General features: G+C 35.9%; 1 protein-coding gene across 2 annotated transcripts in view; it reads right to left on the reverse strand.

Moving 5' to 3' along the window:
• Nucleotides 1–14,781, reverse strand: part of AP3B1 (adaptor related protein complex 3 subunit beta 1) — a 267,807-nt gene that overhangs the window by 7,915 nt on the left and 245,111 nt on the right. The window contains 2 exon segments of one of the 2 annotated variants that reach the window (NM_001098585.1): nt 4,314–4,452; nt 9,885–9,982. In NM_001098585.1, the coding sequence (NP_001092055.1) occupies nt 4,314–4,452; nt 9,885–9,982 (237 nt within the window). 2 annotated transcript variants of the gene reach the window in all.

The raw sequence follows: 14,781 nt of genomic DNA on the forward strand, positions 1-14,781 counted from the left end.
GAGTAGGTTGTATGACAACTGCTTTAACAATACTACTGCATATGAATGTCAGAATTCCTGAAAGTGGGTTAAAATGTAAAATGTTGAGACTGCTGAAAGACGAACTCACGGTCTAAGACTGTTTCACAGCCGGCACTGTAAGTGCTACTCTAACAAAACACTCTTTTGTCAGGCGGAGTGTACAGACCTAAGACAAGCCTAAACCAAACAGTCTGTCTACTGGCATTCCTTAATGACTACTCTGTAAAAAAGAAATATAGAAACACAGAAAAACATATTTTAAAATGAGCCATGTGGCTCTCATTAACTACGAAGTTCTGTAACATCTGCGGGCAACCACTTGGAGTACTGGCTAAAATGCAGATTTTTGGGTCCTGTTCCGGATGTCCTGAATCTGAATTTTGGGGTGTGGGTCCCAGGAATCTGAGTTTTATACCAACTCCTACATGGTTCTTTTATATGGAAAATCCTTAGCAATTTTGAAGTTGTATTTCAGCTTTCTGTGTTTTGGTCACTGCACATTGGTTTATCAGAGGACAAGCAATGAAACTGAAGTAAATGCACCTCAGTTTTGACGTGGTTGAACAAGAACCTCTTTCATAAACCCCTTTCTTCCTCCGAGGAGCACAAGACATTTTTCCTGGCCCTAGAAAACTTGGTAATTCCATTTGCTAGGCTCTCTCATCTCCCCTAAAACACATAAAATCTTCACCTTTTAACTTTTCAATCCATTCATATACTGGTTCACTGTTGTCCATTCTGCCTTTTGATTATGCTTCATGTATCAGCTTATTGGCATTGTTTTAAACAATATGCTTTAAGACTTGGACAGCGTCTCACATTTATATATGAATATCTAACACAGGACATGAAGATATTTGGTTGTATATTTTTAACAAATGCTTTTAATGACTTTTTTGATTCTTACTTCTGTATCACGCCTTATCATGTGGGAATTGTAATTTGGAAAACAGCAGACTGGCACAATGACCATAACTCTATAGATCTCAATAAGATGGTTTTGTTCTCAAAGAGCTGCCTTTTTAATCAGTAAGTACATACTACGAAGATGAGGATAAAATTAAATCTTTCAATAGTATACGGGGTTGGCTTTCTGATTCTATGGCTCATTTAGAAAATCAAAACTAAATGTCACATAATCTAAAAGCAGTTATGCTTTCTCAGCTGATCTTTAGAAGTGATTAACTATACTGAAAATGCTCCTGGTTTTTGAAGTGAATTTCATAAAACTTGTGCTCCTTTAATTGACTTTTTTTTTAATGGAGGCATTTTCTGCTAACATGTTAGGAACCATTTTCTACTGTGTATTCAATTAAAATTTCTACTTTATACTATTATATACTTTTGCATATTAATGAAGATTCACTTTTTCTTAGTTAATTCTTAAATTAAGTACTTTTTAACTTGGTATTTAGTGAAAAAATATTCAAATTGTTAAGAGTAGTAGGAATAAATTATCCTAAAACTAGACAATGGGAACTTCATTCACTAAATGGTCAGAAAGAATACTCCAGTGCTTACTAAAAAGTCCTCTCAGAAATAAAAGATCTTGAAACATGAAATAGAACATGTAGGCCAGCCAAGGATATAATGTACTGAAATTTTCATTTCTTAAAATACTATTAGTCAAAATGCTTTTCATGCTTGTTGTCCTTTAAATTTTAAACTGATTATCATTAATATATAACCTTTTTCATAAACTCAAAAAAGCAACCATAACAGAATAGAGAAGTCATTCAACAACCTCACAGAAATTTTAATGTTATTACCAACAGTTAAATCATATATAAGCTTAGATATTTAAACTCATTCATCCCACAAGGTTATATATACAATTGAACACTACTGTCAAAAACATGAATACAGTTCAGTAATGAGGTATACTGTTAACCTCTGTTATATAAACAGTAATTGCTATTTCATTTTAAATGAAATTAAGAAAGCCATTGATAAAGATTTTACTAACAATTGTTTATTTCTGTTTTAACTGTTATGAGCATGGCAAAAATGTTATATCTGCAGGATAATAATTTTTGTCAATTTCTGTATGAAAAATACAAATAACTAGGTATTTATTACTTTGATGCCTTCAAAATTGAACAAATTATTATAGCCATACCTTATCTATAAAAAAAAAATGTAAAATCTTTTCAGTAAGATGAGACTTGTGAGGCAAGTTAATATAGCATGACCTAATTTGAATTATATCTAGGCATTTTATTCACTTTTGGCTTCATAGTAACCTGGACTCTTCCACCAAGTTCCAGAGCCAAATACCAGGCCACTGTGATAAGTCTGGGTTAGAAAAGTGTCAAGACATTGCAGAAGCAAATGAGGAGCAGAGACAGTCTCTGCAGCCCAAAGCCATTACCTAGTTGGGCGTCTCCTCTGCATGAGTCTGGACAATTGCGAACTGACTATAATTTAATCACTTGAACAGGCATGAAGTTCCAAACCACCAAGACAAGTTAAAGGCAAACTTTATGCTTTGGTAAGAATTATACAACTGTGCTGAGTGTCTTTCTTAGTCTGTTTACCAATAGGAAAATAGCTTTCATATTAGTTGGCTTTGAGAAGGTAATTTGGCTATTTTCTTCTAAGAAACAAAAAACTGGAACACAGCCACTGCTTTCAGAAAAGTTAAAAACCACATACAAAACAAAACAGAAACTAAATTAGAAGTTCCAACATAAATAAGGGTTACCTATGTTGTTTTCTGTAGGACAAAAGAACATATTAAAACAAGACCGAAGTATTGCTTGATAGTAGATGTGTCAGGTAAAATTTTATACTTCATAAGCTAAAAGTTATAGATGGTGTATGATGTTTTGGTGTTTCAGTAATTTCAATAATTCAAAGGATCCATAAATAATAACAGAACACAACTTCTGGTAGAGAAAAATCACTCAGGAAAGTGAAAAGAAGTATTTAAAGCAGAAAACAAAACACAGAAAACCCAACATTTTTATTTTTACTGAAAGTCTTTTTGTTCATTTCCCTCCCTACTGAACAGACTGAAAAATTGTATTTGCATGGTAGTACCAATATCCATCCATTTTATTATTTTATCACCATCCTATATGAGATAGATAGGGCTTGTGATGAATTGAGAAATGGATGCATCAGATCTCTTAAGCAAAGCAACTTACTTATGGACCTCCCTCTCAAAAAACAAAAACAAAAACAAAAAAGACAAGGTAAATTGTACATGCAGTTTTCACCTTGTCATGATTAGTGGATGGAGCTAGGCAACTCTATAACGGCAGATCAAGACTTGAACTCAGCTCTTCTGATGTCAAGTCCAATATTCTTTCCTAGAGGACACAGAATTTCACGGCAATCCCCTTTTCTTCCCTGCAATCCATTTCTAAACAGATGAGGAATTTAAGCCCGAAGGAGAAGTTATAAAGCCCAACAATGGCAGAGCTGAGCCTAAAACCCATATTACCTGTAGTATTCTTTATATGGGGCCTCTCTTGTCTCTGGTATTAATTTTAAAAATACATTTTAAAGGTCTGAAGGCATTCTCCTTGATTTTAAATTTATTTCCTATGTGTAATGTTGGAAGCATGCCACTGGTAGTAGAATGACAGAGGAATTAAGGATAGTTTGCAATGAATTCCCTTAAGCTCACAGAGGACTAGGTAATAACTGCACCTTGATTTAGGGGGTAATTATTTACTTTCATTTCAAGCCAAGAGCATTCATAAGAATACAAAGAAGATGCACACTAATCATATTTTCTGCTACCTTTAAGGACAAATAATTTGGACCTCATGTTTTAGATGCTTGGTGGTGAAGATATTCCTGGCCTAAGAAAGAGAAACTGCATTTGACCCCATGTTGGTTGTCTAGCAGCTCCTTATTACTGAAAGCAGCCTTAGGGGATTGCTGTCAAAGGAAATCTATATCCAAACTTTCCCCCTTTCAAGTAAAAAAGTCCAAATCCATTGCTTTATAAAGCGGTTATTCCTAGAAATTCACTGAATCTGGTGAAATAAGGAATTCTCAACCTTACCTCATACAAGGTGGCTTAACAAACCACCAAGCTATTATAAATAAAATGCAGGTACCCTATCTGTATCTTCTAGGAAAGTCCATACCTGTGTCCTAGTGATTGTATGAAACAGGGAAGAGGGCCTAATTCAAACCAATCAGTCAAATGGACTGATAAAAAAGGTGAGGCATATATACATCTAAGGGTTATTATTTTCAAGGAAAACTGTGCATTGAAAATCATATGTTTATACAGGAATACAGGTTATTTCTGCATCACGTGTTGGTGAACCTACCTGTGTACATTATCTTGACCAGAAGGAACTACCCCTAAGTTGGCTACGTTTACAACCTTCTGAAGGATCACAGAGGAAGTAAAATTCTGCGGTGCAGCAATAATTAGAGTAGAGGTTTCATTCATTCCTGTTAGCCTTCCTGTAAGAGCAAAAGAAGGCTCTGTTTTACTAATTTCTTTATGAATATCACACGAAACATTTTTAAACTCATCACCAAAACTTAAAAACTTTTTAAGAAAAGCAATACCACATAAGCATGTAATTTACAAGATAATTATCATAACATTAAAATGAATTGCAACTGATTAAAATTTTTTCCAAAAATTCTCATTGTGAGGGAAAATGTGTAAAAAATGCAATCAAATACCACTCTTAATAAACCTGATTTTAAATACTAAAATTGATTAAGAAAAACATAGAATCACAACAGATAAAATTCCAATTTTAGTCCCTTTAAAATATACTCAATTAATTTGGGCCTTGGAAACTATTAATACTTTTTAGGATTTTTCTATTCCCCTCTCCTTTTCATTCAAAGATCTCTTTTTGTCAAATGCGGTTTGAGAACAAATCAGTGTTTTTGGAATAACTAACAGCGTTATGTGATGAATCGTCTCAATATAATGGATCAGTTATCTCAACAGTGATTGCAAGTCATGAACGGTAAGGTTTTAGAGAATATACAAGTAACGAAGCTGCACTTTAGTGACAAGAGTATTCGCCTAGTAAGTGGAAAGATGGTTACTGACAAAAACAACCGAAATTTCTGAAACAAAACATTTGAAAACCAAAAAATATAAGTGGAAAACCATAAGTCCCAGAGATGTTTCAAATAACATTTAAGAAACTAAATTAGGCAAAATCATGAACAAAAACCACATAGAATTAACACAAGACATGCTATTAATATCAGAATCTCATGTATAAATATTCAAAGGACAAATTCAATAACATACTAAACACTTGGAAGAAATACTGAAATTTCGTATCTGGTTAAAAACCCCCAAAATAATTCTAATAAATACCATCTCTCTGGATTTGTGAATGTAAGGCATTGATACCTACCGGTCTCTACTAAAATTGATTATCTTTTGAGACATAATAGTTTAAAACAATTTATAAATATGGCAAAAGTTGACTTTATGTTTTTAAAAGACCCATCTTTAGGCCTATGTAATTTAGATATTTATTGCAAACGCAACAGAAATTTTGAAAAATCTCTTATGATTAGCAGCATGAAAACACTAAAGCCTAACACTGTAAAAAGACTTATTTAGCTTTTAACAAAGAACAGTTTTTACTAACCACTTTCAAACTCAAGGACACTATGTTCTGTCTTAGACTGTTTAACTTCAACATTAGGCAAAAAAGCTTTAAAAACCACACAAGCAGTCAAACACTGCTTTTAAGTAAAGCACAGTGGCTGCTGACATAACACTGCTGAGAGATGTGTGTACTCATTTAGGATTTAAACCTTCTCCATTAAGCTCTATTGAAGAGCAACTGCTGAATAAATGAATGCAACTATGTTTATGTTAAAAGCCTGTTTCCCGCAGCATGTAATTAAAGGAAATGTTGTACAAAGCCAGTACTTTTGTCAAGCTCCTGTAAATGGAAAGATGGATAGCACTCAGAGAAGTGAATGCATTGCTTCATATTTAACCTTAACACTCTTGTCATTAATGGTTTGTCTAACTTGGTCTGTAAGAGACAAGGTACTGCTCCATTGAAGTAAAATTAAAAAAATCAACTAAACCATGCTTTTCAGAACAGAAGATTCATTATCGTCAGCTAATGTATTGGCATAAAGCAAAGTAACATCCTATCAAGTAAGGCACACATTCAATCTGCCTTCCCACCCCCCTTTATTTTTAACTCATGCTGTTTTATTGTTATAGGCAATTTGTACCACTCAGCATGACAGTGTAAACTGAATCAAGATTAATTTACATGCAAAAGAACACTTAGGAGAGCAGCATGGTAAGCAAATGTATTGTCTCGATTGCTGAGGTGGAAAAAGAACCTGGAAAGAAAAAAAGGTGCTCTAATTAAGGGGCATCAAATATGATTGCTTGTGGTGGTTAAGGGCCAGAAAATAGTAAATGTCTGACCATTTAAAGAATTAGCATCTTGCTAGCTAGGAATACAAAAGATGGAGGCATAAATCATAATAAAATTAAGTAGCCATTCTAGATTTCTTAAACCAGAGATTTTTTTCTAAATGAAAATATATCAGGTATTCTTAAATTAATGGGAAAGAAAAATATGCCAAGATATCATTAAAAGTTTCCCCTATAAAAAGAAACTTTAAACGCCACACAGCCTACTCATACAAAACAAAGGTAAAGTTAGTGGAAAAATATTTAGAAATTCTCAGGCTAGAGAAGCTGCTGCTTCATTAGACTTGACTTAATTTTGGTGAGGCAATGGACAGCACTTAATTTAGGTTAATCAGCTGTAATTAACTGCCAAAATGTAAATAAAATAATACGAGAAAATAAGAGTTAAAAAATTTTCCTAAGTTTTAGATTTCCAATTTAATTCATCAGAAGAAAATGAGTAAGGGGAGGGAGTTTGGAATAAGCAATTGGCTTAGGTCTCTTACAATTAAAACCGCCTCAAGAAATGAAATTACCTTTTTAAAAAGTAAAACAGAGATCTTATTTTGTTTAGAGCACTGAAATCATCCCACATCATTAACTAACTCTGCCAGACTCAAAACTCATAGTAATGAAAAAAAAACAAAACAAAACATAACTTCTGGTTAAGGCTTATAATAGATACTCTGGATAACTTCAACATACAAGATAGATTATCTTTTGTTCAGCACTTTGACTACTAACCTTATAAACATGCCTGTTTAGTCATGGAACTCTGCCACAACTGAGAAAAAGTGATAGCTTAGACTGTATATCAGAAATAAAACTTTTTCATTTTAAAAATAATTAATCTAATATGTATGACCTGTTAGCAGTATTATTAGATATTAACATGTACTTCAAAGATGCACGTCTCTAGTACAAAAATAGAACCATATTCTTCATGTTTTTAATTTATCATCTCTTCAGTTAAATCCTAGTTAATATATTTAATGCATTGCTTGAGTATTGAAATATATGTCCTGCGAAATGAGATATTAAGTATGTAAATTCATTTTACTTAAAATAGAAAAGCAAGTTAAAGCTAGCATGTAATGACACACACAGACACTTCTTACATTTATCGGCATTTTACCTTCCCAAAGTTGTGTGTTATGAAAATCTGAGGCAACAGAATTTTTTATTCTGATTTAGAATTTTCAGCTAAGGAATCATTTCTAGATATCTTCTGCAAAATAAGCTAAGCTCTTCCTAGAGTAGTGTAACAAACAAATACATGTGTAAAGTTGAGAATTGAGACCTCTATTACCAAAGCAGCTGAAATCTAGAACTAAAAAGATGCTATTGAAAAGACCCTTTAAACCCGTGGCAAATTTGCCAGCATCAAGTCCCATATCAAAGAATGAATTCAGGAAGACAGAAAGAATGATACAGAAATGCCAAGAGACTTGCAAGGATTTACAAATACTTCATATAAACAAATTTTCAAATAGCTTTATTCAGAGTAGCCTTTCTGCTCTATTAAACATAGCAAACAGCTGCCAGATTTATTCAGACAAATAATCAACAACCATAGAAGTAAAATGGCAGAAGAAAAAGGAATTTTGGCAACAACTCCGCAGAGGACCACAGCTGTTCTCCAAGCGCACCTCTCTCACGCGATTACGGTTCTGTGTGGCTAGTCAGGGAAAAAAACCCCCTCAGTCACAGCAGAGCACAAAAAACTGGATCGAAATACCAAGTCCATACTCTAAACCAAAGCTGACGAAGAGAAAGGGTATACGATCATCTGCTGCTTTAGATACACTGTAGCTGTACTTTTCAAAAAAGGAACATCCCCTTAACAATACATGTGCCAAGGCCTTATCCAGTCCCTGTGTGCCACTCACCTGGGTTTGCTGAGCAGGTGTAAAGCAGAGAGGCAGGCTTTAGCCAGCAAAGGGTAAGAATAGCAAATGTAAGAATCAATTCAATTTGTCAACAGAAAAATAAAGCCACAAATATGATTTTCTCCTTATAGCAATAATTGACTTTCAAGAAGAGCAAATGCAAAGATGGATTTAGTCATTCTTTTTTTATCACTTAAAAATAAGGCAGAAGAATAAAAGATTACTATTAATTTACAGTCTTCTATGAGATTTTCTTTGTAAGATTCTCTTGTAACAGGTCTTCTTGGCATTGCGGACTGTGAAGGCTTCTAAGTTAAAAAAAAATAAATAAATAAAATAAAATCTCTGGCACTACAATGATGAAGTGCCAGGAAGCAAGCCCTTCTCCTTAGGTGTAGATATTTGTGTGTGCCTAGTTCTTTATGGAAGCTTGACAGGCATGATTTAATGACCTCAAGATGAAGGGAATCTTTGTTTAATAACTCCCTCCAGAGGGGGAAAAAAAAAGCCTAGATTTACATTAACTTTTAAAAAAATTGCTGATTATACCATTTAAATATGTCCTAGTTTTGGAGTTCCCTGGCAGCTCAGTGGGTTAAGGATCCAGTACTGTCACTGCTGTGTCTTGGGTCACTCTATCCCTGGCCCAGGAACTTCTGCATAGTGCAGGTGTACTAGTTTTATAAATGCTATCCTTAATTAAACACATAAAATTAGGCAGTTATTTTCCCATATTCATGTAAGAAAAAATTACTTTTATTAGGAGGTCTGCTTAACTTTATTAATTTTTAATAAAGAATAAAATGGAGTGAAAATACTATGTTAAGATATGTGCTAATAAAATAGTAATAACTCATTTGCAAACTTGCTTTCTTAAAACATACACCCTTATTTTCTAGTAGGATTATTCACTGACATTACTGACCAACATTTGGGGCAAGGCCAAGATACTAATACTTTTGTTCTGATGAAAATACCTAAATATTTTATTTTTTGGTATCTATTTTAAAATGTTTCAGCTCTGATAAAGCCTGACAGCATAGCATTTCTTTAATACAGAATAAGGTCCAAAGAAAATGGAGGTATTTAAATATTATAATTAGGACTTTATTTTGAAGGGTAAGGCACTCTAATGTGTAAAGGGCAAAATATATTAGTAGAACATTAAAAGCAGTTCTATAGTGAATAGAAATATAGAAACATAACATTTATAGTGGAAAGACTTTGCCAAGTCCCAAATACCTGACATTTTCACTAGTACAAAATGCATTAATACATCATTAGACTGACAAACCACAACTCCCAATACTGAAAAGTTAATTTAGAATCAATTTATCATTTAAGACATATTAACTGATTTTCAAGGATACCAAGAATGTAGACATATACCTTTGAAGTTATTTTATAAATGCAAAACATAAGCAAAAATTGGAAGACTGTGCACTGACATGTGTTAACGGCTATATACCTATGGTAATTTATTTTAGAGACCAGCCAGAGGAATGAGCATATGTTATTTGGGGGGGTCATGAGTATATGTTATCTGGGGGGTCAATTTCTAGTAAATTGCAGTCATCTCTCACCTTGCTCTTTCTTAAAATCTTTCTCTGACATGGCCACAGGTAAAAGCAGTTCTCCAACAGGGGGCTGAATGTTAACACTGAAGCAATCATCCTTGGTACTAAGGAAAAAACACATTAAAGCTGATGAAATGCTTAATAAATAAAGTCTTCTTAATACTATGCAGTTAAAATAGGTGCAATTAAAGCATACGAAGGTCTTCTTGGCTTAAATACCAAACTTAAAAAGGTTTGAAAAATTTCTCAACACTTTTTGCAGGGAAATACACCTGTTATCTCAAGTAGAAAATACATACATGTATATAAAATATTAATTTTTAATAAAGGATAAAATGGAGTGAAAATACTATGTAAAGATATGTGCTAATAAAACTATTCATTTGCAAACTTGCTTTCTTAAAACATAAACCTTTATTTTCTAGCAGGATTATTCACTGACATTATTGACCAACACGTAGTAAAGTTATTTCAAATAACAGGAAAGGCAACTTTGTAAATTTATCAGATAGAAAAACAATACCAAGTGCATTTATTTCATTTAAAGCTTATGAAACTGCTCTATAAAAATTACTATGACTGCTTAAAAAATTTTTAAAAGTTACACGTTTGAAGTTAGGTTAATGAGTGTATCAGTTAGCAACATGTTTGGCTGCAAAGAGGCAGAAAATCCAACTGACAACTTTTTGAGAACCAGGTGTTTACTGTTCAGTATATAAGTAATCCTGGAAGGTACCAGTCAAAGGCTGGTTCAGTGCCTTAAACATGAGGCTAGGAACCCAAGTTCCTCTTGCTTTTCAACTCCACCATCCCCAGTGTGTTGACTCTCATCCTCATGGTTGCCGAATGGCTGCTTCCTCTTTAGGTACCACTCGTCAGTTCCACTGAAGAAGGAAGAGTGATGAAGAAGAGCAGTGCATAACTGGGCCAACTCAATCTGTTCCTTTTCATCAGGAAAGAAAAAGCTTTCCTTAAAGTCCCACAGAAGGAATTCTACTTTTGTGTTAGAACTGGCCAGTGGGAAGGTGGCTATGGAGATGGATATTGTGAATAAGAAAACACCAAACATTAGGTTAAGAAAAATACTTCCTTGAAGGGTGGGGTAGGAACAAGTATTAAAACGTAAAGAAAAAAAGAAAATCCACTTTGATTTTATGTTATTATATATTATATTCTTTTAAGCTGCCTCATGTATTTTTTTTTTTTTTTTGTCTTTTTGCCTTTTTTTTTCCTCTAGGGCTGCTCCTGTGGCATATGGAGGTTCCCAGGCTAGGGGTCGAATCAGAGCTGTAGCCACCAGCCTACGCCAGAGCCACAGCAACATGGGATCCGAGCCACGTCTGCGACCTACACCACAGCTCACGGCAACGCCGGATCCTTAACCCACTAAGCAAGGGCAGGGATCGAACCTGCAACCTCATGGTTCCTAGTCGGATTCATTAACCACTGCGCCACGACGGGAACTCCTTATGTATTTTTTATGAAACGAGGTAAGGACTAGACTAAAAAAAAAAAAAAAAAAAATCAAATAATGTTCTGAATTAAAAAAAAAGAATGTTTTGAATTATTCACAGGTGGATTGCACAAGGCAAATCACTAAATCCAACTTATTTATTAATTCAATAAACATTTACTGAATACAAACTTGATCCCATGTACTGTGTGAGTGTCTGGGGATTTAAAGACAAGTAAAATTGGTCCTTGAAGTTCACAAGTCTAGTGAGACAGAAAGAGTTCAATTATGTTTATAAAAGAAAGGTAAGTGCTATGTTTGAGATCTGTGGAAAGGATCACAGTCCAGGAGGAGGGACTGATGAATTCTGAAGGAGAGGGGGAGAGAGAAACTGACTTCCCAAAGCAGGGAGAGGGCAGGGTAGGAATTCTAGACCTCTATTCTGGGAATGGCGAGCAGTACGGTGTGTCCAAAGAACAGTCTACACAGCACCACCATTAGCCACAGTACTTCCATGGCAGCTGTCCTGGAATCTTGTCAACACCTCCTTTCACTCTCTGAAGTGCCCTGGTTTCCAGGACAAAGTGTATGATTACTCATATCACAAAGTTCCTGAAAAAACAGAAAACTACCAGAGACTTTTGATATGTGCAAATAAAAAGATCGATCCCATCTATATTTCAGAAATTCTGCTGGCAGTGCGTAAGGTGGAGTGGAGAAGAAACTCCAGGCAGGTAGGTAAGGAAGGGATCTAGCTAACAGTCTAGGCAGGGGTTTTTAGCATTGACAATGCATTTTACTTTAATACAACCTAACAATGATCCTAAGAGGTAGCCCGTTACCCCTAATAAGAGAAGTTAAACAACATGCCCAAGGTCACAGAGCTAGTAAGAAGAGCTGAACACAACAGCACTGGGCTCTGAATCCAGGTCTACTTGTCAACCCTACTCCAAAGGCTGCTATATAATGCTTGCTGCCATATATGTGCATATATGTGTACACACACACAAACACACACACACATACTTTTTATTCCACTATATAAGGTTGCTTCCCTAGGGTGGGCAGCACTGGGAATGGGGAAGTTGGGGGTATTTTAGAGTTAAAAGGGACAGATCTGGTGACGGATGGGAGGAAGAGACTGAACCGTCTAATATGAGTGACTGGGAGAATGACTTCCTCTCCTGAAGAAGAGCAGCTTTAGGGATTTAACAAAATAACCTGGCTTTAATCATGTTATATTTTGAGTACCACAGAGGTAACGAGGAAGAGATATTTAGCAGATAACTGGAAATACAAATCAGGAATTTGAAAAGAGGTCAGGGCAGTCTATACAAGTTTGGAAGTAGCTACAAGGGTACAGGGAAGGGCTGAGAGCTTACAAGCAGATAAGATCACACAGGAAGAGGCCATACCAAGAAAAAGGATAAGGTGCAAACCTGGGGAAGACCTGCACGTAGTGAAAACTGAAGCGGTACAACTTGCAGAAGAGCCTAGGAAGGAGTGGTTAGGTAGAAAAAGGTGTGTCAGGGAGGACTCAAAAGAAGCAGATGTACCTGTGGATTTAGCGATGCAGTTCAAACTGGAGGAAGAAGGCAGGAGGCAGTTGAAGGGTGAATGGGAAGACTGGCAGCGAAAGAGCAGAAAGCGGCAGAAGCTTCCTGAGATGCAGAGGCAAAAGAAAAATGCTTAAGGAATCTTGAGCATATGTAAAGGCTGGTGGGAAAGAAACAAAGAACAGAGTCAGGTCTTAGAGAAGGTAAAGGAGGCTGGGATTAAGAACATAAAAACTAGGTGAATGGGTCAGCCCTGGAATGGAGCATGATGTTTCCTCTGAAAACAGCAGAGGAGCTCTTAAGAAAGAGAGGGTAGGATAAGCCAGGCCTGATGCAATGGAAGGCTAAGGCACAGTAAGAGAAATATGGGAAGGCTGATAAAAGCATAAATGGATATATATACTTTACATTTTATATTTAACACTAATTTAGTGTTAATATAACATTTCAGGTTGAAAAAACTAGATAAACCAGTGTTCTGCAAAGTGGGAAAGGACAAGGCACTCCACTGAGGTAGAAAAGCCACTGAGAAAAAAAAAACAGTTCAATTTTTTTTTTCCTCATTCCTTTTCAAGTTCTATTTTTGTCTGTACATGGTATCTTTGTGCATACATAATACGATAGCACAGTGAGACACACACACAATACATACAGGGAGTAACTGGCAGAAATACTTTACTAATAGAAGTATACCCTTTTTTTTGGTCTTTTTGTCTTTTCTAGGGCTGCAACCAAGGCAAATGGAGGTTCCCAGGCTAGGGGTCTACTCAGAGCTGCTGCTGCCAGCCTACGCCTGAGCCACAGCAACACAGGATCCGAGCCATGTCTGCGACCTACACCAGAGCTCACGGCAACGCCGGATCCTTAACCTACTGAGCGAGGCCAGGGATCGAACCCGCAACCTCATGGTCCCTAGTTGGATTTGTTAACCACTGAGCCACGGCCTAATAGAAGTATACACTTTTAAAAGTTAGGGGCCACTGGGTTAGATTATATGTACTACACTAGCTTTTCTCACGTGTTCTTTTAAATTACAGATGTGATGACTGGCCTTCTCCTTTCCAATGCTTCTGAAGGATACTATTTACTCCAGTGGTTAAAGGTTGCTCTACAGCACTGAAGCCCAGGGAGAAGGGTGGGAGACCAGAGGAAGAAGGAAAGGAGATTTGCTTTCTAAGCCATATATGAAAATCAAGGTGGGTAAGAAGCAGGCTTAAGTTTGGGGGAAAAGCGTTAGTCCTAAAGGTCCCCAGAGGCAACAACCAATTTGTTAGAGACTGATGTATACAACTCGACTGTATATGTCTTGCTTTTGTTACTTTTGGGTAATGCATGTTTTATTTTCTGTGGTTGGTGAAATGATTAACACAATTACATATGAAAAACTAACTTAAGTGCATGTAAAATGGGTCTCTTGAGGCAAAATAAAATTGGAACACTGCTGCGGCAGACACGACTCATTGCTTACTCAGGATCTACTTTCTTTTTCTTCTCTCCTGACATAATCCTGGATTTTTCCAGGTACACAATGCACCCACCTCCACACTATAAGTAGGAGTGGTCAGTGACCCAGTCATGACCCCTGAAGTCTGAACAGAAGTCTACTTGGACTTCTGGGAAAGCTTTGCTTTTCTGACACAGATGTGGCTCCTCTTTCCATTTCACCTTTTTCGGCCTGGAATGCAGACAGAATCCTGGAAGTAGAATTGCCATCCTGTGACCCTGAGAATGACTGGCACATGCTAAGGAAATTGGCACATATGGAACAAAAAGCTGGGAAGGCCTTGTACCAGAAGACACTGTAGAGCTGCTCAAGCTGCTCTGAACTGCTGACTTCTGTTCTTCTTATGCCAGGAGAATAATAAACTCCATTTGATGAAGTCACTACAGTTGG

The sequence above is a fragment of the Sus scrofa genome, chromosome 2 (assembly GCF_054392235.1).
Source record: "Sus scrofa isolate SSC_HxYL_T2T_F1_AM1 chromosome 2, Sscrofa_HxYL_maternal_Yorkshire_Landrace_v2.0, whole genome shotgun sequence".
Classification (NCBI taxonomy): Eukaryota; Metazoa; Chordata; class Mammalia; order Artiodactyla; family Suidae; genus Sus; species Sus scrofa.